Source organism: Primulina eburnea, chromosome 1, assembly GCF_022965805.1.
Source record: "Primulina eburnea isolate SZY01 chromosome 1, ASM2296580v1, whole genome shotgun sequence".
Taxonomy (NCBI): domain Eukaryota; kingdom Viridiplantae; phylum Streptophyta; class Magnoliopsida; order Lamiales; family Gesneriaceae; genus Primulina; species Primulina eburnea.
In genome coordinates, this window is record NC_133101.1 from 43,252,396 (window position 1) to 43,275,909 (window position 23,514).

The window sequence follows — 23,514 nt, forward strand, 5'->3', positions numbered from 1 at the left end:
CTACAGCAACTCTTGCTCCATTGCCCACCCTCAAGAAGGTCTCACCTTCCCTAAGCTTCCTACTTCTTCCCATCACTTGTAACTCATTACAGAGATGTGAACCACAACCGGTATCTAATACCCAAGAAGTAGAGTTAATTGAAATGTTTACTTCAATTTAGAACATACCGTTTCCAGAACTCTTCTGGGCAAGATATTCCTTGCGATTTCGCCTCCAATGTCCAGGCTTCTTGCAGTGATGACAAACATCACTAGTCTTCTCAGCCTTAACTGGTGTGGCTGCCACAACGGGATTCGGAGATTGCCCCAACAAGGGCACGTTCTTCTTGGGACGTTGGAAAGAATGCTTCTTTCCCTTCCTATGTGGATCAATCTTCGTACCAGATGAAGAACCCACATAAAGAACCAACTTCTCTTTCTTGATGGTTGATTCAAACGTAACAAGCATATTCACCAACTCCTCAAGGGTCGGTTCCATCTTGTTCATGTTGAAGTTCACCACAAAAGGATCAAATGAGCTAGGCAATGATAACAGCAACACGTCGGTGGTCAACTCCGAAGGCAAGATCAGATCCATGCCAACGAGCTTGTCCACGAGCCCAATCAACTTCAGGCCATGCTCATGGACCGAGGCCCCATCTCGCATGCGCAAAATGATCAACTCCTTGACGGTAGCATGCCTAAGAGGCCGTGTTTGCTCACCAAAGAGCTCCTTGAGATGCAAATGAATGTCAGCAGCACTTTTTGCATCCTCAAAACGCCTCTGCAGCTCATCATTCATAGAAGTCAGCATATAACACCTAGCTATCAAGTCATGGTCACACCATTCCTTGTAAGCCTGCAATTCCTCGGGAGTGCAGTCAGTCGGAGCCTCAACAGGGGGCGACTCAGTCAGTGTATATGCTACCCTTTCCGAATTCAAGACGATTTTCTAATTTCTTAGCCAATTGAGGTAGTTAGGTCCGGTTAATACGTGTTTGTCGAGTATTGCAGCTAACGGATTGCGAATCGAAGACATTGTCAATTTATACTGAAAAGTAAAAACAAATAAATGTTGATGACTATTTTAAAATATTTAGTAAGATATGAAGTTTGGACTTTTACTTCATAAATATTTGCTCCCACTGTTTTGACATCTTTCACTACCCTCTAGTGAAAACGGGAAACTCCTTTCCTCAGTAGGTACGTAAGGTCCAATTAGCGAATTATGATCCCGAATAATATCAGCCAATCACAATTCCTAAAAGGTAGTTTCCAATTGCATCACAATGCAACCCTCTACGTAAACTTTTGTCTCACGTTTGATTAGGACCCAATAATATGACGTCGTTCATCTTCACGTGTCAAGCCTTACCCATCGATGTTGAACCTTAATGGACGGTCGCCATGAGTTCTCCCAATAATATGAGCCGGAATCATGGGAGTTCCACGTAGTTCACATCACCTTGTCAATGGATGTCACAGCTTTCCGGCACCCAGAGCTCCCCCAATAATATGAGCCGAGCCCCAAGTACGGGTAGCGTTCATCATGCATCCATTGTCGATGGAAGACATGGAAATTATAAACAAATTTATAATTCCCGTTTTTTGGCTTGATATTATTTTTGAATCTTATTCAAAATGAGAGTTTTAATTTTGAAAGGTCTCATCATTAATTTTATTTAAAAGCTCGCCATGTTTGATCGTATGTTTGCCGGATTCATGCAACTTTGTTATTATCATAATAATAACGCACATACTCATTATTTATAACATATCATGCATATATTATAAACAGTAAACAAACAAGGATGATCAATCGCCCCAATACTAACGGCCCGTGTGAGCTAAACATGGGCCTAGGTCCAATCCTAGGGAAATGCATGGGATGCAAATGCAACTATGACATAAGCTTCCAATATTTACATGTCTTCGATCTTCATAATCATCATGGCCACCATATTTCAATTTTGATCATCCACTATACTAATATTTACAAATAAATATCCATGACAAATAGGGATACATCTCATGGGGGGTGGGAACGGGCCATAAACCAATCCCACTTTATAAATTGATAATTATTACAATCATTCAACACAAAATATCCTAGCATACACCTAGAAAATTGTGCTTGGGCTTTTGATCATCCTTCATGCATAATATCACATATCATACACCATCAATTAATTATCACAATAATTAATTGATCCAATATTATATATCTTGATCCAATCACTAACCGCCACGATTATAAACTAAATTAACAAAGTATACAAACACCTTTGTCTACTTTCAAATTAATTTATTTATAACCGAATTTCTTGTAAATCACCATTTACTATAAATATTTAAAGTCCAACTTAAAATATTTTTTTCATGAAAAAATGTTTGCAACTTTTGTAATTTTAAACTTAAGGGCCCAAAAACTCATTTTTCACTAAAAACATTTTGGCCCATTTAAAATTCACAAATATGTTAACCATCTAATGGCCCAACAACATCAAGGCCCATGACACTTTGATTCTCCAAAACACTTTTGGAAACCCTAGTCGTCATCGCCGTCGCCGGATTCCAGCCAACTTGCACACAATTTTTTTTTTAATTTTCGAAAGGGGGCTGTTCGGGCAGCCCCTTGGGCTGCCCGAGGGGCTGCCCGAAGTTGCTGCCAAAAATGCTCCCCATTTTGGCCTTGAAAACGTTGCAACAAATCATGTCATGCGGTTAGAAATCGATCTCAATATAATATTATGTATTTGCTACACCAAAATTTGTAACCATAGCTCGGATACCACTTGAAAGGGGATCGGTTACGGTGACCGGAAGCGCAACGGAAGTTTAAAAATCGAAATTTTTCATGGAAATTTTTGGCCACCTTGATTTTGTTGTGTAGCAAATACAATAAACACAAAATGACATTCATGGTGTGTTAAGAAATGTACCTATCAATCACAAGGATTGATGTATGGCTCCAACTAAAGTGTATACACCTTAGCTCTTCAATGGTAGAAACTATCTTCAAGCTTCCTTTGAGCACTCCTTGCTCAACTATTAAGCCCACCACCAACTAAGTAGATCCCCTCTTAATTTGCACTAGAAAACTAAGAGGATTTTTCAATGAGAATTCTTTTCTTTCCTCAACACTTGAAGAAGAAAAATGGAGAAAAATGAGGAGATAATTGCTTGATGATTTCGGCCATGCTTGTTTCAAAATGGGGGAAGGGAGACTTGTCTTGGACTTGCAAAAAGCAAAAGCAAAAGTAGCATGCCAAGCCTTGATATTTGAAAAAGTTGTCTCCAACCCTTCACCTCCCATGCATGCATATATTATATCATTTTTAACAAATTAAAAACCCATGGACTTAATTTAATTATCTCAAAAATTTTTGAGATTAATTAAACATTACTTGAATTTACTCAAGTCCACTAGTTAAATAATTTATTTAAATTGAGCTCTACAAGACTCAATATGATTTAATTAATTCAACACTTGAATTAATTTAATTATTTGGACTCTACTAGGTCCACTAGTGTTTAATTAATTCAACACTTGAATTAATTTAATTTAGTCCATAATAATGTTTATGAAAATCACAATTTTCAAATACATTATTCACTTGGCCAACTTTTAGTTTAGGAACACTTCCATAAATTAAAATTTACATTTCTCTCATAGAAGTCATACTTCTATTTTTCTTTACGCTTATAAACTCATTTATAAGCTGTTCAATACATTGAACTAATTTCTCCTTCATAGAAGTCATACTTCTATTTTTCCTTACGCTTATAAACTCATTTATAAGATGTTCAACACTTTGAACTATTTTACTTCTCAACGGGATCTAGAAAGCTAGTACTTGTGTGGCCCTAAATGGTTCATTGATACAACTAGCCGTGGGTTCACATCTCCATGTGATTCGGACTAAACATGTCCTCATATGAACATACCCCAATTGCTCCATTCTTATTTATCAACTCCTTGATAATAAGAAAGTCAGAACTCAAGTCTGATAGTACCCAACCAATCATGTTAAACGCCTAGCAGCATCGCTTACATGATTCCCTAGGTATCATATGATATTGCCTGCAAGAACCATTCAATTATGGTTAGCGTACAGTACGGTCCCTTCAACTCATATATCCCGATCGATTCGACAACCATTGGTTTATCGAGAGTTGTCAATGAATCAATACTATGTGTCATGTTGTAGTTCATCGATGGTGTAATCTATGAAACCCATTTCATAATTACCACCATACTCTGATCAGAGATTTCATACTACATACAGATAGGATATCCATACCCGAAGGAAAGCGGTGAATCGCCGACTACAATGCATCGACTCCTATATGTTTCGACAAAACACCCAACCTTGCCACCTGATGACTCCTTGAGAGTCGGTAAACAAGTCAAAGTGTAATGCTAGCCCATAGAGTCTCAATGTTGTCCCGGGTCATATGGACTAATGGTGTACAACCATAAACCAGGACGTTTTGTGAGAACCACTTGGAAAGTCCTTTATGGAGGGTTGTTCAGTACACTATACCAGGAGCACCTATCTGCATGCTCGGACATCACAATGTCCCCTACCAATGAAACATGGTACTCACATCGCAGATACTAGGCTCGAATTCTAGCGGCCTATATCTTTCTTAGCGGTTGCTGAATTGACTAGGAACTGTTTAGAATATACATTATTCCAAATATGAGTTTCATGATACTCATCATATGAGCATCTCATATTCTTTCTACTATTTGTATATTCAAGGGCTTTATCTATGCAACTAGCATGGATATACAGATAAAGATTTGCCAAAACAATAATTTCAAATATTATTAAAATAAAGGTTGCTTATACATAGAGTTTCATTGTGAACACTCGGCCAACACTTGGCTCGACGGGTGCCTACTCTAACACGTTACACCTCGGCCAACACTTGGCTCGACGGGCACATACTCTAACAAGTATCACACCTCACACGGTCACCATCTCCCATATTCAGATAGCAAAAATTCACCTCAAGTGATTGAATCCAACCCTCAGCAGCAAATGGGTTAGTGGTGCTAGAAAATTCCTTCAGCACTATCCTCTGGAACTAATCATATACATCGTGTTGTGGCCTAGGAGCTTGTTGACACTGCTGCTCAAAGAAGCATGACATGCCCTTTAGTGCGCTAATAACAACATTCCCATTAGGAGTTGGGGGTGCATTGACATGACGATCCTCAACATTCTCGGCTTGCCTATCAGTACTAGGTGCGCGTCTAGGAGACATTATATTTGAATGTTTTCCAAATTTTTAAAGGTAACCAACATGAATTTAAATCTAAGTTTTCTAATCATGCAGCATATACTAACCCATTTTTGAGTAATTTTATGCATACATAACATTTATCCTCAAAAAGTCATTAAAGATGTATTGTAAACATATATTCCATGTAATCATGCGGGTATCATAATAAAAATCATCTAGAACAATTAAAATTACAGCTTGAGGTTTTACGACTGAGCTTCCCGACAATGACGGTGACACAACACTTAGCAGGAACATTTATCGGATACCAACTGAAACTTCCACTACTCATTTTTCTTAAAAAGTACTAATTTTTTTTCCTAACATATTTTGGCCGAATAGCCTTGTACATTTATACATAGTTTTAAAATAACATTGCACAATTTAAAAAATAAAACAACCAACTATTAATTGAAAATTAAAAAGAATTTAATTCAAAACGGAAAATCGTATATCATCAACCAACCTAAACTATCAATATTTTAAAAATATACTAACACTAACATCCTCTCAAAAACCACTCAAAATCAATCGTAATAGTCGTAAAAATCTTTAACATAAACTAGCGCTGGTCCTCGGTTATGTGCACCTTCAGTCCAGTAAGATCAACCCTCAAGCCCCTCAACAACAGCAACCTCATGCTCACCTTCATCGATCACACCTAGTGAGTTATTGACTCAGCAAACCATAACCATAATAATGAGTGATACATATACAATCATATGTGTTGGAACTTTTCAAGTTAGCAATTTTGATTTTTATAGTAACAAAACTTGTTAATTATGTTACTAATGATCTACCTTAGTTGTGCAGCATCTAGGATCACCTACGAGTTGTTTACATCGCAAAAACTGAAGACCCAACTGATCGCTCAAAACGAATCAATTCAACTGGCTACGTCATTTGAGCAGTACAGCTGATTGACCATTTGATAGGTAATTCAGCAGGAAAACCTCAGAAGCCTGGCCAGCCGAAAGAGTGTTCAACTGATGAAGAAACCTAGCTGATCAGTCCAACTAAACGAGTGTGAAATCAGTTCCACTGACGAGTCAACTGATTTCACCAGCGCAACTGAAAGATCAGTTCAAACTGACCAGTTCGAAGCATCAGTTAGAATCCTTCAGTTATGTACGATGATAGATTCCTTCGAGTGGATTCCAGCTATGCGAGAAGGTACAAAGCCATTGTCCAGTCAAAGGACAATAATGGACGTTGCATCAGAGCATTAAAGACAAAACACTTCAGATAGACAGTAAAAAAGACGAGACACATAGTCCAAGAAGACGATTCAAATGCAACGGATACAATTGATGAGTCTTGCTGTACGATCAGCCTCTTTCGGCTATATAAAGAGAAGATCAGTGAAGACTCAATATACATAGTGGTGAGACATTCTTTAGAGTGACAAGAGAAAAACATAGAAGGGCACGCTCAGTTGAAAATTAGCTTATCGAAGCATTTAAAACCAGAGGGAATTATTCATCGTGATATTTGCTTAGTTTAGAAGCCTTTTATCCCTCAGTGTGTGAGAACGTTTCTGTTCAGTTCTCACACACATTCACTCTCAAAACCACCCAAATACAGTCTTGCACAAAGATGTTAAACTTGTGTATGTAGTCTTTCTCACATAGACGTTAAATAAGTGTTGACTAAAAGTGTTGTTTTAAGTCGTAGCTAGGAGTTCAGTTTAGGCAGTAGATAAGTCCTAGCTGAGTGGGCTTGTACACGTAGTTGCATAAATCAAAGTCTTCTAGTGTATCCTATCCGTGGAGATAGAAGGGGTGACGTAGGAGCAGTTGAAGTCTCCGAACATCCATAAACATATCTTGTGTATTTAACTGATTAACTATCGCTTTAAAATTGTTTTGATTAGTTAAAGTGTTCGTGTATTCGGTTGTTACCATAACTGAAATACATGAATGCAAAAACTAATATGTGTTCTTTCAGTTAGTCGTTTTACACAAGTTAAAATACTTTCTAACATTTCAGTTTTCTTTACGAAGTATTACTTCGAGTTTCTTCCGCTTGGTTTAAAACAAAACTCGACTTAATTCATCGGTGTTAATATTCTTAGAACACGAGCAATTGAAGCTCATTGAAGGTTGTTGGGTGCGAAATGCCTTCGAAGGCGCTAACACACACGGTCCATCAGTTGGTATCGGAGCGGGTTGTTCTAAGAAGAACATTTGAAGAAAACTGTGTTTTAAAAAGTATTACTCTAAAATAGTTTTATAAGCTATTTAAAAACGTTTTATACGATTTTAAAAACTCTTTGAAAATATATTTATGTCGCTCTTTGGTAAAGAGTTGAGACGATTGGTCATGCAATTTTCGTTATGGCGACTTCTCCAATTTCCTAACCTCAGAGATCTTAATCAGCTTGCAGGGGACTGAGGAACATCTGCAAAGATGAACAACTAAATTGTCACTGAACAAGAAATCACTTGCAAACCTACCAAGTCAGTTATTCTTCAGACGAAACTCATCGATGTTGGGATGTTGGTCGATTCTATCACCAGCTGAACTCCACGTGAGCCTAGTCAGAGTCTGCTCGACCAGTTGGTTAAGCACAGAGGACAAGTTCAAAGCAGTTTTACTCGTTTTTCTAGCAAATTGAACTCACAACTGATGCAGCAGTTCAAGCAGTCAAGACAACCAGCTGATGGTATATCCAGTTTTGTCACAGAAACCAACTGATATCTGATGTTTTTTAAAATATGCTATTGTTGTAGCAATTTTTCTTTCCTCAACTGATGTATGTACTCATATGTAAATACATGAAATTTTATTCAAATAAAACATCATGATTATTAAGTTATGTCTCGTTGTGATTGAATAGATATTCTCAATTTTCTTATCTATAATGCTTGAATGATTAAATGACTAATTAAATAATTCTCAAATACGGGCTTTCATTCAGTTCCTGAGGGGGAGTGTTCTTTTTAACTGAAAACCTGTATTAAAATCCAGTTACTCTCTCAGTCAACTGATAAATACTGTTTTAATTTTTTTTTTCCTTTCTACTCAGTTTTAAAATAAGTTTTTTTTTGATTCAGTTGTTAAGGGGGAGTTTTCGACAATTTGAATGTACTAACTCTTAAACTGAATATATTGCGCTTAACTGCTCAAGTTTTGTAACCATCAAAAAGGGGGAGATTATTGGAACTTTTCAAGTTCGAAATCTTGATTTCAATGGTAACAAAACTTGTTAATTGTATTATTAATAATCTACCTTAGTTGTGCAGCATCTAGGATCTCCTACGAGTTGTTTACATAGCGAAACTGAAGACACAACTGATCGCTCAAAATGAATCAGTTCAACTGGCTACGTCATTTGAGCAGTTCAACTTGTCACAAAGATATTCCATTTCAACATATACGCATATGTTTTCCTTTTCGTTTCAGATCGTTAATTGTGACTTTTCGTATTAGCTGAAGGTCGATGGATCCATCTACGTATTACCACAGTACTGGGCAACGAGGGCATCAGTGACACTCTCACCCGTCAACTGAGTCTTGACCTTACATATCATCATATCTTCATAATCATATGATCGTATTAGTCACAATTACTTCACTTACATCAACATTTCACATTTTCATCACTTTATAAAATTAAAGCATGCATAAATCATTTTTTTAAACCAAGCATGCAACATATCTTTTAACGTTAACATTTCATAATAAAATTCCATAAACATTTAAAATAGTAAAATTAACATAATTTACTGCATTTCGAGTACTGCCATCACGTTTACTATTTTTCAGGTGTAAAATAACTGTTTTACTCCTAGAGTAAAATTTCAAGATTTTGAATTTTTCTTACTTTCGTTGACACTAAACCATCCCAAATAATTATTTAAGCTTAAATCAGATTTCTAATATTTTTATTAGCTTAAATTCAATTGATTTATTATTTATTTCGTAATTATTAATTCGTAGTTTGTTTTAATCTCGATTTAATTTCAAACTTCAATATTAATTCCCCAAATCTTAAACATAAACTTTTTTATACCTAAGTTACCCTCGTGAACCATTATTCGACCCCCGTGGACCAAGGTTCAACCCTTAACCAATGACAACCCTAAAACCGAACTCGTCAAGGACACCCTCGAGCCATCTCTCATTTTATTCAAGCTGAGCCCGAGCCACCCTGAGCCAAGCCCTTCCCAGACCACCCACGGACCCTAGTGACCACACTGGACCCAACCTAACCTGTTGCAGCCCCACAAACGAAGGACACCAGACGCGGGACCCTAGCACAACAAACTAGGACTCTTTGTAACTTGGCTAGGGCCCTTACCCTCGAGCCACCACCAAGCCCACACTCTTTGGACCCTCTTAGGACCCTGTCAGGCCAAGCCCAGACCACCGGCCGAGCCGTGATCCCTCTACACACGGCTGCCATCCTCAGGTTGGCTTGGGAAGAGTCCTAGCTCGCTTGGACTCTCCCTAGCCGACGTGCTCGTCCTAGCTTGGCTAGGATCCTCCACACACCCAACCATGTCCAGCCTAGCCTTGGTCAAGCCCTGGCCGAGCCATGCGTGGTTAAACCCTTTACCCGAACCTTGACATCAAAACATGCAATAATCGATCAGCTTGTAGTTCGTGTGCAACCTCTACCGTGCTTCATGTGGCCCTTAAACTCATGTAAAAACATCCCTCTATGATCCGTTAACATGGCAGCCCCTTCACGCAAATATGAAACAAGTTTCGGACAGAAAATCATACCTTATTCATACACGAATGCCTAAAATCGAAAATATTCAATAAGAAATCATGTTTTTCATGCAAAATTAATTCAAAACAATAGTAAGGTATGATAGATGAGAAAAAGATAGTTAAGGCGTGTCTTTGCGTATATTACACACAAAAATACGTTGAGATGCCAAGAACGGTGACAAACGAAGGAACCTTGCTGAAAAACCTTGCAATAACCGAAGATTTTCCTTGATGAATTCACGCGTGTGCGTGTGTTTGAGGGGGAGAGGGGAGAGTCCTTGCTGATGAGGGGAAGGGGCGTTAGTTTTGTAAATAATGGGGAGGGTTATGGGCTTATTTATTTATAATAAAACAAGTAAACAAGCCTACGCCCATTAAAAAGGTTAAATAGGCCCAATAAGCTCATTAATATATATTTGAAATATTTCGTTGAGGAAAGTTCGTGAAAATATTAGCCGGGTTGTCAAAAAGTTCATAATTTCGTCGAAAATCAGATATCGTTAAAAATTACATCTCGGCGTATACAATCACCTCAAAACTCCTTATTTTTAAAAATATCATAAAGCATCAACCATATTTTAAATAATTAAAAACAATTATTGATAAAATTATTTTCTATTTTTTAGCCATCGGTCTATGTTCCTCGATCGCATCTCAAACAACTTTTAAAAATACAATTTTATGCATTCAATAGAAAACTAATTCATAACCATAATCAAACGTAAATTAGTTTAAGCAATTAAAATAATTTAATTAGTCATTTTTCATTTTCCTTAGATTTACATGCAATTAGATTACGTCGTCTTATTTTTGGACCTTACACTCGGGCAGCCCTAACTGCCTGAAATGGGCAGCAACCATGCACCCAAAACAGCCCTCAAAACCGGACCTCGATTCGTTGGGTCGATTTCTCATGTGGTTAGAAATAGGTTCTCAATATAATATCATTTATTTGCTACACAAAAAGTTACCTAAGCTCTTGATATCACTTGAAAGGGAATCGATTATGGGTGCCCGGAATTGCAACCGAAGTTTTAAAATAGTATTTTACATGAGTAAAAATCGAGCACCCCTCACTAGTGTGTAGCAAATACAAAACACAAACATACATAGTGTGTTTTAGGATTTTACCTATCAATCACAAAGATTGATGATGGCTCCAACTAAGTTGTTAAACAATTTAGCTCTTCAATGGTTTGACAAATCTACAAGCTTCCCTTGAGCACACCTTGATTAAAAATGAAGCTCACTACCAACAAGCTAGAACCACCTTACACTTGCACTAGAAAATGTAAAGCATTTTCATTGAGAAATATGCTATTAGTTCATCAAATAAAGAAGCAAAATTTTGGAAGAAAATGGGGCTCAAATTTCGGCCAAGGGAAGGGAGGAGAGAGGAAGCTTTTTTTTTTCTTGGTTCATTCAAAAATAATACAAAAGGTTGTTGTGTATTCCAAAAGAATGTTAGCCTTTAATTTGAAAAAAGTTGACTCCCAATCTTTCAACTCCCTATCATGTTATTTGGGCTTGTAACATTTACAAAGCCTATTGACTATTCTTTTTTAATATCTCAAACACATTTACAAAGCTCATGGACTATTCTTTTAGTATTTACATTTGAGGTCTACAAGACCCAATGCTATTTAATTAATTCAACACTTGAATTAATTTAATTATTTGGACTCTACTAGGTCCACTAGTGTTTAATTATTTCAACACTTAAATTAATTTAATTAAGTCCATAACAATGTTTATGAAAATCATAATTTTCAAATATATTATTTATTTGGCACAATTTTAATTTAGGAACACTTGCACAAATTAAAATTTACATACATTATCCTTATAGAAGTCATACTTCTAATTTTTCTCGTGCTTATAAGCTCCTTTATAAGCCGTTCAAAACATTGAATTAATTTCTGTAAAGGCCCAAAATTAGTACTTGAAAAGTTGCGGAAAATTTAAAATTTTCTCTTTAAATAAATGAAATGTCTCATTAATGAAATAAACTGATAAAAAGTTTAATGTTCAAAATAGCAGCGGAAGTAATTATTGTTTGCAAAATAACAATTTAAAATAGTCCAACAAAAAATAAAATGTTTGGGCATAAAAATGGTAAATTCTGAAAATGAGGTCCTCGGGTTCCACTACTACCGATCCAAGATGGCTCACTGGTCCCTGCCCTCGATCCCGACCTCTTCAGTACCTACAACAATTAAGTCTAGTGAGTCTAAAGACTCAGCATGCATATATCGTAAATAACAAGTAATAATAATAAAATTGCATGCATGGTAAAAAAATATCATGAGTCTGGCGTAACGTAAAAATATCATGTCGTGAGTAATTATAATACGTGCATAATTGAACTTGAAATCATAAGTGAAATGTTTGCTCAATTGAGCCCTGTCATAAAATAACACGTCATAAATTTTCTGTTGAGATTATGTTCTACGCAAGTGGCCCCTGAACTGAACTGGATCGCCTGATCAGAATAAACCACATTATACTGGGTGGTAGAGATCATCACAGCCCTTAGACTGGATATCCGTACCAATAAATGAACTGAACTGAACCGGTAAGTGACCACCGGGTGAAGTAATAATCCCATGATAATGAAGTGACCACAAGCAATATCGCATAAATCTAAAAAATGAATATTTTATATTTTTGCACGTAATATAATTAAATATCATGTATTATTTTACCAAATGGGTTGGATTGTTCCCAGGCTCGCTGCGACTTAAATCTAACATGAAAAATATGCAAATGATTTACTTGCTCAAACTTTGTAATTGACCCAAAAAAAAACGAGACAATTACGCCCAATGACTTGGTATTTAATCATGACTCCGTGCCAACCCGAATCAACACCGAACCATCGTTTATTCATGATTAAAATACACTTAAAATGATGAAATAATGCTCCTAACCTTTCAGTAATTCGAAATTTGGTGAATGGAGGCCAAAAACATGAAACGCTCTTCCGAGAGTCACTTTGGTACATTGCACCATAAATTCTCGTACGACCTCTAAACTTGTCCAAATCACGAATGGCCAAAAACATGACCTTCCTAACTCAATCGGGTACTGTCCACTCCAAGGCTATAGGCTAAAAGACAAACAAGAACTCGAAACACACCACTGAACCGAAGCACAACTTGCTGTCACAAAAATACAGTAGCGGCGCTTGCGTTCCTTGCGTCGTTTGCGAGGCTAATGGCCATTAGGGCTTGAACAACTGACCAGAGCCTCTTCACAACATCGTAAGGAGTGGCTTGAACCATGGCTAAGGACCCTAGGCCAGCCACAATCCAAGCAACACCATGGATTACCCGAAACTCCCAACTGAGAGGCGATTTGATTGACCATGGCATGATCTAGACATCAAGGGGTATGGTATGAACCGTGGCTAAGGGCTGAAAAGCCAACCAAGATCCACACCAATCACCATGAAGCCGAAAATACACATGCAGAAAAATGAAGGGGGGGGGGGGGGGGGTCGAAGGAGCTGTTCTTGTTTTTATTTGAAAACCGATTCCATCATGGACCAAGCATTGAAAGGCCGACTTGGTCACGTCTTAGACATAACAAGGAGATGTTCTAACGGTGGCTATAGCCCCTAGGGCAACCAAGATCAGGAACATCACCCTTGACAGCAAAACTGAAAAATCGAAGCACAATATGACACTAGGGAGGAGTTGCTGCCATTTTCCTTTTCCTTGCACGTATGGGGCTTGAACGAATGGACCAACATGGTCCTAATACATCCTAGTACATGCCTAGGTGCAGCCTTGGGAGCCTTGACACGAGCCAGCCACCTGAAACAACACAAACTTGGAACCTGTGAAGCATGAAAGAAACCAAAAAATTCTGTGCATGCATTTTCGAATGGTGCTGAAAGGATTTTCGGTTTTGGTGATTAAAATCATGAACATGTGATGTAAAAATGTCAGTATATGGCTTGATTGAGGAGTGAATGAAAATATAAACATGCCTTGGTTTGTTTTGAACGAAAAACAAACGAAACGACGACGCGGCGTGGAGGAGACGGAGTGCTTCGCTTTCTCACTTTTTCTCTCTTATTTTTCTCCTTGCTACCTCACGTTTTTTCTCACGATTTTTGCTCTGAATAAGCTCTGAATTTCTGTGATAATGGTGGGGAGAGAGTCTAGGAAGATAAATGGGAGGTTGCAAGATAAATGGAAGGGAATGAATCTTTGTATCCTAGTTTATTTGTTAGATAGGGAATGAGAATAATATCAAAAGATTTGTAGTGTAATTAAAGGTGCACTTGGTCGGTTATGGTGTCTAGGAGCAAGGGAGGAAATAATGCTTAATTATTTAATTGTTGAAGATTAAATGATGAGGGATTATTTACCAAGAAAAGAGATAAGTAAATAAATAAAATGATAAGTTGAAAAATCAATATCAAATCCTACCAAGAGGTGGCCGATTTTATTTAGTTAAAGTAGGGTAGGGAAATCTACTCATTAAATATTTTAGTGAATTAAGAAATTAATTATTGAACTTTATTTACTACTTAACTCTAATTATTTAAATAATTTCTTAAAAATTCTTTTACATTAAATTAACTTATTATTTATCTTAAATAAATTCTAGGAATGTTTTCTTTATATTAAATTTTATCTCAATACTCCAACTCCAGTCCGGCCTCACTTATTTAACTAAAAAGTTAACAATTAAACTACTGCGTAAAATAATTAAATTTAAAGAAAATAATTTAAATACTCATGCAATAAAATCATTTTAATTTAAATACTAGAAATTATGCATGGCTTATACATAGCCTGATTTACGGGTTCTAAAATTTCCTTCTCAACGAGATCTAGAAAGCTAGTACTTGTGTGACCCTCAATGGTTCATTGATACAACTAGCAGTGGGTTCACATCTTAATGTGATTCAAGGCTAAACATATCTTTATATAAGCATACCTCATTTGCTCCATTCTTACTATAAACTCCTTGATAATAAGAACGTCAGAACTCAAGTCTGATAGTGCCCAATCAATCATGTTAAACGCCTAACAACATTTCTTACATGATTCCCTAGGTATCAAATGATAGTGCCTGGAAGCTCCATTCCATTATGGTTAGCGTATAGTATGGTCCCTTCATCTCATATATCCCGACCAATTCGACAACTATTGGTATATAAAGCCCAAATTCAGTACACGTAAAACACATGCATTTATTTAAATGCTAAATCATTTATTTTAATTAAAAATGAGTTTTAGCCATGCATGATTATCTAATTGCATTAATTTAAATTAATTATGTTTATGTGATGCACGTTAAATTTTTTTCGAGTTTCATGTTTCAAGCGATTATTCGAGGCGGGATTGAGGAGAATAGCAGTGACGATTTTGGAAAAATTTTAATGCGGTATTTTATTTTAAGTTGTGTTTGGGGCATTTTAAACAATTTATTTAATTTTAATATTTTTAAATCCTAAATTATTTATTTATTGATTTATTGATTTTAAAATTTTGATAGTTTAGTCATTGTGAATGTTATTTTTTTAATTAGGGGATTTGTAGAAGTTAGTGTGAATTAACTTTTATTTAACATTTTTTTAAAATTATTAATTTAGCCATTTAATTCCCCTAATTAACCACTAAACTCACACACTCACACTTTTATACACACCTAACACACACTTACACGCCAACACACACATACACATGCTTATTTTCAAAATTTCAAATTTTAAAAGAGAGAAATGTAAGGCCCGAGAATTTGATTACCGTAATCTGAAATGATTTATTGTTTCATTATGGTAATTATAGACGGATCGGATCGGACTGGGAAAGGCGAGAACAGCCAAAGAATATAAGTGCGAGTGTGTGCATTCGCGCACATGCGCGATGAGATGCGCGAGTCATGCGCCGAACGTCCAGAGATATGCGCCGGATGGTGCGCGCACATGCGCGAGGAAATATGTGCTGAGACAGTAGGTCTCGCGCATATGCGCGGTGTCAGTGCGCGCATATGCGCGGTGTCAATGCGCGCATATGCGCGAGCACTCCAATAGCAAAAGAGATGGAACAGAGCATTACGCGCACATGAGCGACGTAAGCCGCGCACCTGCGCGTGATGGACAGAAAGTGTGGCGCATATGCGCGGGATAGAGTCGCGCATATGCGCGAATGGAGAATTGGAAGGCCGAACCTTCGGCGCATATGCGCGGCTGTATGGGCGCATATGCGCGAGGCATGCATCACGAAAATACGCCACTTGCCTTGCATGCAATGTATCTATGTATATATATATATATATATATATATATATATGCGTATATACAAGCAAATTCTCTCAGAAACGAGAGGAAAGGGCCGAGGAAGCTTAGAAAATCCTTACGCCTTTTTACTTCAATCCGCCCGTCTGATTTTGAATCCGACTTCGGTATTGAGTTCCTAGCAATGTAGGTTACAACTGGACGTAAGTTTTACTACGTTTTGACATGTTTTGGAATTATGATATTGTCAGAATTGAATGGAACTCATATATGTTGTTCTTGACATATTAGACATCATAGAATCGAAGTCAGATTAAGAAACGGATTGATTATGGAATTGTTATGATTTTTGGATTTGATTTGACTGAGAATTCATATCATAATTGTGTTGTTATTGAAATTATGACTGGTATCGACATTGATTATGAGTTCTGGTATTATATCTGTGATGTTTGGACTGACGGGGTTATCGAGACTGTATTGTTATACCGTCGAAACATCAATTAATTGATATTGATCAGATTCAGTAGTGATTTCGATTATATCGTGATATCGTCGATATGGATTAGATGGTACCTTGATTTGATATCGATCAGCGTATATTTCGATTTGAATATTGATCAGAACAGGTATTGAATTGAGTTGTACATTGATATTATATCTGTTCGGTATTGTTATTACCAGATTGATAATGGACTGAGATAGAGTCTGGACTTCTTCTTCTTCTGAGCGAGAAGATAAAGGTATAAATTAATGTTGAGTTGGGATTGCACAACTCGAGTGAGGTTTGACTCGAGTTTCCCTAAATCACATACTTTACTTTATTGCATTGATATTTGCATTGAGTTGATTGATTTACTTGTTCTCTTGAATTATAAATGACAGGTGTTAGACGAGTAATCTTGTGACAGAAGTTCCTGATAGTGGTGGTATCGCCACAGGCACATTGCACGATGTCTCAAGATAGGATGTTAGCGATGGAGCTACAGTCCATGACGGTTAGGTCAGGACACCGGATGTTTGGTTATATCGAGTAAATAGAATTGGAATTTCTCTATTACGGGAATCGATATAGGAACACCATAATTGGTTATATCGGAATTCGATATAGGAACACCATATTTGGTTATATCGAGTAATAGGATCAGAGTTCCTTCTATTACGGAATTCGGTATAGGATCACCATATCTGGAAACCGGGATCCCTAGACTAGGATTGAGTCTAGTCTAAAACGTAGAGTCACGAGTTTGAGTGACAGTTATATTGATTTGTATTGAGGGATGTTAATTTATGTTCCTGAAGATGGTTCATGTCCCTTGATGATCCTGATATTGGTACATGCTTAGAATATAATTTATTCTTGATATTGATTTATGTTCCTGATCAGGGTACATGTATAGAATATGATTTATTATTGTTATGGATTTATATCATGATTTTGATATACGATATGATTTTTTTGATATATGCTCTTATATTGTTTATATGATGGCATGTATACATGATTTATACTGAGATATTTATATCTCACCGGAGTTATCCGGCTGTTGTCTTGTTTGTATGTGTGCATGGCAACAGGTGGGCTAGGATCAGGGTCAAGAAGAGAACGAGGCTGGACTAGATAGCGTGGAGATCCGGGCTTTGAAGCAACTTAGGATTCAGCACTGACTTGTAGTTGAACCTAGTCGGATTATTGTAGATCATACAATAATTGTATGTTATGTTTAATATGTAATTTGAATTTAATTACATTACGTTTCCGCTGTGTATTTTAGAAAAAAAATTTAGACCATGTTTATTATAAATGATTAAATAATTCCTAAAGACAATTAAGGAATGAATTAGCGTCCGGGTCCCCACAGAAACTTAGGGTTCTTGAGAGATAGAGCAGCCGCCCATTTCCTCTATCTTTTCCAGCAAGTTTTCGTTGAATTTGTTGCAAGTAAATCGAGCCACAATCGACCCGGATCAAGCCTCGCTTCCTTCTCGCTTCGGTATCGTCGTTTCGATAACGTTAAAGATTTAAAGGCATGTATATTCTATTTTTCCTATGTCGATCTCGTAATATTATGCGTTCTGTTGTTTATTATGCATAAAATTCATGTATGATATTCTTAGTTTGAGCATAAAATTGGTTGCATCAGTTTTGGAATAATTTTTAGATCTAAAATTTCATTTTTCACTGTATTTTTAAAACTGGGATTTTATGGTCGAGAATTTGGGAAAAATTTCAACATGAAAATCGTAGAACTTTTCGGCACCTTCGATTTGAAAAAAACACCTTAAATTTATTAATAAAAATAAACCGTGTAATAAATAATTTTCCTGAAAATTCTCTGTTCCTCGTTCGAGCGCGAAATGTAATATCCAAGCTTGGTGAATGGTATGGTTTACGATTTAATATATTTATTGACACCTTGGTTAAGTTTAAGTATAGTTTTGATGTTAAGAGTTGCGATTTATGGTTTATAGTATTGTTGTTATAGATGATGTGTAGTTTTCTTGTAGCGTAGTTGCAAGTCGATTTTTAGTTGCTAAGTATTTTGTTGGCTACAGAGGAGAGTGCACCCGCGCCAGGAAAGTTACCGCACCCGCGGTATTTGGACAGAAGGGTGACCGCACCCGCGGTAGGAAAGCCACTGCACCCGCGGTGTTTGAGCAGAGCGGCTACCGCATGCGCGGTCGAAGATGCAGCGCACCTGCGGTCGATGCTTTCGGATTTTTGGATGTGGTTCAGTACACGTAGCGCACCACAGTGCAAGGGCTAGCGCACCCGCTGTCGGTGAACAGTGAAGTCGTGTTTTGGTTTTTTAAGGGATTAAATACAAGAGTTGCCTTCATTTCTCTCATTCTTTCCTTGCACTTCTCGGTTTCAGCTCAAGGAGACCTAGGGTTCTCAATTTCATTCTTTGATTTCTTTGATTCAAGCATCTTGTTGGGTATTTGAAGGGAGAATAAGATCATTTTGGGTCAAGGAGCTAAGGTAAGCTTGTGGTTTTGTTTATTCTTTGATTATGGTGTTGGGAAATTATAGGATTATTGATTGTATTGGTTTTATGGGTTTTATGTTATGGGTTTGTGATTATTAAGTTGTTGATGGTTCAATACATGGTTTATTGTTGTAGAATTTGTACCAAGAGATTAGAATCAAGGTTTCCATTGGTTGTAAGTGGAATTCATTCCTTATGCTCACATGAATTATATGTATTGTATTTCAATGGTTTTAACATGCTATCCCTTCCATTTGATTCATGTTATGTATTGATACACTTTGTTGTATATTAGAGGCATTTTTATGTCTGAATTATGTCAAAAGGGAATGCAAAAGAGAAGAGTATTCAAAGTGTTTGTTTTAATGCCCAAGAGAGAATTCAAATGATTTATTGGATTGATAAATAGGTAATCAGAGATTGCATGTAATTAGTTGATCAACGACCATAGGCTTATATCCCGACAGAGTAATCGATTTATATCAATGGGATATAGGTATAGAGATAGAGATACTATTTAGATATCAATCCAACAGAGAAAAGAGAAATACCATCGTTATTGTTATGTTATATAGTTTCAAGAGTTAGATGGTATTTAATGATTTCAAAGCCATGTTTTACAGATTATGATATGTACAGATTGTTATGTAAGAGTTCCACTTGTTGAGTTTTATACTCATTTCAGTTATTCCATGTGATGCAGATAAGAGAGATGGGCCAGGACGTTGATTGGAGCCGAGGTCATATGCATAGAAGATGGAAGGAAGAAGGCTATTTTGATAGCATTTTTGGACATGATCAAAATGATATTTTGTATTTTGATGTCACACTTATTTGATCATATAAATACTTTTATTGTATATATTGAAAATGTGTCTATGTCAAGAAAATTTTAAATCCTTCCTCCCTTCAAATAAATTTTAGAAAAATACCGCTGTTATTTTATGAAATCAGTCAAGGGCGTTACATTTAGTGGTATCAAAGCAACGTTCTTCGGACCAACGCATATGACTTCGTCTACTTTCAACAGTCCGGGTATGTCTTCTTTTACATCTATTTATTGTTACAAGTTGATATGTATTATGTGAGCACATTGTAGGAGTTAATACCTCCTAAGAGAAAAGCTTCAGAGGGTGAGGATAGCTCCTCATCGAGAGTTGTCGATGAGTTCGGAAAATTACTGAAAGAGCAAGCATAGGTTCATAGTGAGCAGATTCAACAGTTGCTTCGTGTAATGACCGAGATTTTATATCATGTTAAGTTGAGATTATTGAGTTTAAATTGATGTTATTATAGATGGATCATCCCGAGATCGGATTGGGCCAAGCATATGAATCACACAATTTTTGGACAAAACTATTGGCGCCCGAGCGGTAGTTTTTGACCGCTCGAGCGCCATAGTTCAACAAGTAGGTATTTCGGGCAGAAGATGTGGCGCCCAAGCGGTAGTTTATGACCGCCCGAGAGCTAATGTGCGATAAGAAAATATGTGGACAGAACATTCCGTGCCCGAGCGGTACTTTCTTACCGCCCGAGCGCCGACCGAGATTCAAAGAAAATAGACACGTATCTTTACATGCAAGTTGGATATATATGTACATAACTTCAGTTCCCTTGGACGAAAATCAGAACAAAGGAACGTGAATACTTCAGAAAAATCCTTACGCCTTTTCACCTGGTAGATTTGTGATTCGTGAAAGATTCGCCCGTTAGATTTTGAATCCGACTTTAGTACTGTGTTCCTATCGACGCAGGCTACCACTGGACGTAAGTTTTGTTACGTTTGATTATGATTTGAAATTATGATATTGCTAGAATCAGATAAGATTCATATATGATGTTCTTGATATGTTAGACATCGTAGAATCGAAGTCAGATTGAAAAACATATTGATTATGGAATTGTTATGGTTTTTCAGATTATATTGATTGATATTGGCCCAGATTTTAATTATGAATTGATTATAAATTGTATTGGATATCAGTTATGGATTGTAATTATTATCTGTTGAGATTGTGTTGACGGAAATATCGAGATTATGCCGTTATGCCATTGATTTTGAGTTAAATCCAGATTGATCAGAGTTGGTATTGATTGGAGCAGTATATTGATATTGTACTACTTGATATTGTCATTACCAGATTGAATATTGACAGATTTGGAATTCTCGACAGGAACGTCGTCAGAACTGCAATAAAAGAAAGGTATAACTCAATGTGGTACCGGGAGAACGACTCGAGTATGATATACTTGAGTTTCCCTAAATCACATACTTATTGTTATTATGTGCATTGATTTGAATTGATATGCTTGTTCTATTGATTTATAGAAAGCATGTATTAGACGAGTATTTGACGAGTGATCTTGTGACATAGGTGCCGATAGTGATGGAATCGTCACTGGCACATTGCACATTGCACATTGTCACAAAATAGTGAATTGGCGAAAGTGCCAAAGTTTGTGACGGATAGGTCAAGACACCGGATGTTTGGTTATATCGATGATGAATAGTATTGGAGTTTCTTCTATTACTGATATTCGATATGGAATGCCAACGTCTAGAAATCCGGATCCCTAGACTAGGGATTGAGTCTAGTCTGAGACGTGGAGTCATAAGTCTTATTGACAGTTTTATATTGATTATATTTTCCGATTTTGATACATATTACTGATATTTGTTTCATGTTTTATATTGATTATATGATTGCATGTTTGTTGATTTATACTGGGATGTATTTCTCACCGGAGTTATCCGGCTGTTGTCGTGTTTGTATGTGTGCATGGCAACAGGTGGGACAGGATCGGGGTCGAGGAGATGAAGAGAGAGATCGTGGTTAGAGTGGAGACTACGGACCTTGATTAGAAATAGGGTTTGGACAATTGATATTTAGTTGTTAAACCTTAGGTTGAATGATTGTATATAGTACAAGACTTGTACTTTAATACTGACATGTATATTAGAATGTATTCCATTACGTTCCGCATTTAATACTGTATTTTAAAAAAATTAAAAAAATTAGACCCTGTTTGTTATAATTGATTAAATTGTCCCAATGATGATCAAGAACATGATTAGCGTTCGGGTCCCCACACTTCGTTTGCAAGGTTCAGGTCAAGGTAGAGGCCAAGGAAGAGACCAAGTGGTTCAAGCAATTGGGACTGATGGGACCTTTACTGCATTTAAGAGAATGGATCCGCCTGAGTTTGCATGAAGCACTGATCCATTGGTGGCCGTAGAGTGGATCAAAGCACTTGAGGCGATATTTGATCATCTCAATTATGAAGACAAGGACAGAGTTGGTTGTGCAGTATTCATGCTAGTTAAAGCTACACGTATTTGGTGGAATGCTACCAAGGTAGGTGTTGATGTTCCGGCATTAAAGTGACAAGATTTCACAGATATTTTCTACGACAAGTATTTCCCGGACGCACTTCGAGCTCGGAAGGTGACTTAGTTTTTAGAGCTTCGACAGGGAAGTATGAATGTTGACGAGTACATCTTGAAGTTCGAGGAGGGCTGTCTGTTTGCTCCATATATTGCCTCCAATGACAAAAACAAGGGTGCTCATTTCATTAGAGGACTTCGAGCAGAAATCAGAAGGGACATCAATATGTCTAAGGCGGTGACATTTAAAGAGATCGTGGCTAAAGCACTGTTAGTCGAGCAAGATGAGAAGGACATTGCTAGAGAGAGACATGCGAGGCTGCAGGCTATTGCTCAAAGAGGTCAAGGTTCGAGCCAAAGAGTAAAATGTAGTTTCAAGCGGAAAGGCAAGGTATATCCGAGTTCTAAAGCACCGACAGTTCCATCTGATCCAGAGAAGCCGTTGTGTCCCAAGTACAGTAGGCATCATAGGGGAGAGTGCAGATTTGGTACTCATACGTGCTACCGATGTGGTACTGAAGGCCATATTGCCAAGGACTGTCCGAGAGGATCGAGTAAAGAGAAGGTGCAGGGTCGCATCTTCACCATGACGAAGGAAGGTATAAACCCTGATTCTTCTGTGATCTCTAACACTAACTTAATTTCAGGCAAAGTAGCTACGACATTGATTGATACAGGTGCTACACATTCTTTTATGTCTGAAATATTTTTGAGATCTTTGGGTTTAGTTCCTTCTATTCTTCCCCTCCAGTTTAATGTTTTATTGCCTTCGAGAGATGTGTTGTGCCCGACGTCTATTATGTATACGTGTTCTGTTGAAATAGATGAGCGAGTGGTTTATGCCGATTTGATTGTTATTCCGATGGTTGCATTTGATATTATACTTG

The 23,514-nt window shown here is 37.1% G+C and overlaps 1 protein-coding gene across 1 annotated transcript in view; it reads left to right on the forward strand.

Annotated features, from left to right (window-relative positions):
• The window catches only part of LOC140807120 (uncharacterized), a 45,241-nt gene extending 21,958 nt beyond the window's left edge, over window positions 1-23,283 (forward strand). Inside the window, exons 2-3 of the mRNA XM_073163827.1 lie at window positions 22,803-23,192; window positions 23,275-23,283. Coding sequence (XP_073019928.1) covers window positions 22,803-23,192; window positions 23,275-23,283 — 399 coding nt within the window. The remainder of the gene's footprint in view (window positions 1-22,802; window positions 23,193-23,274) is intronic.
• The last annotated feature ends 231 nt before the right edge of the window (window positions 23,284-23,514 follow it).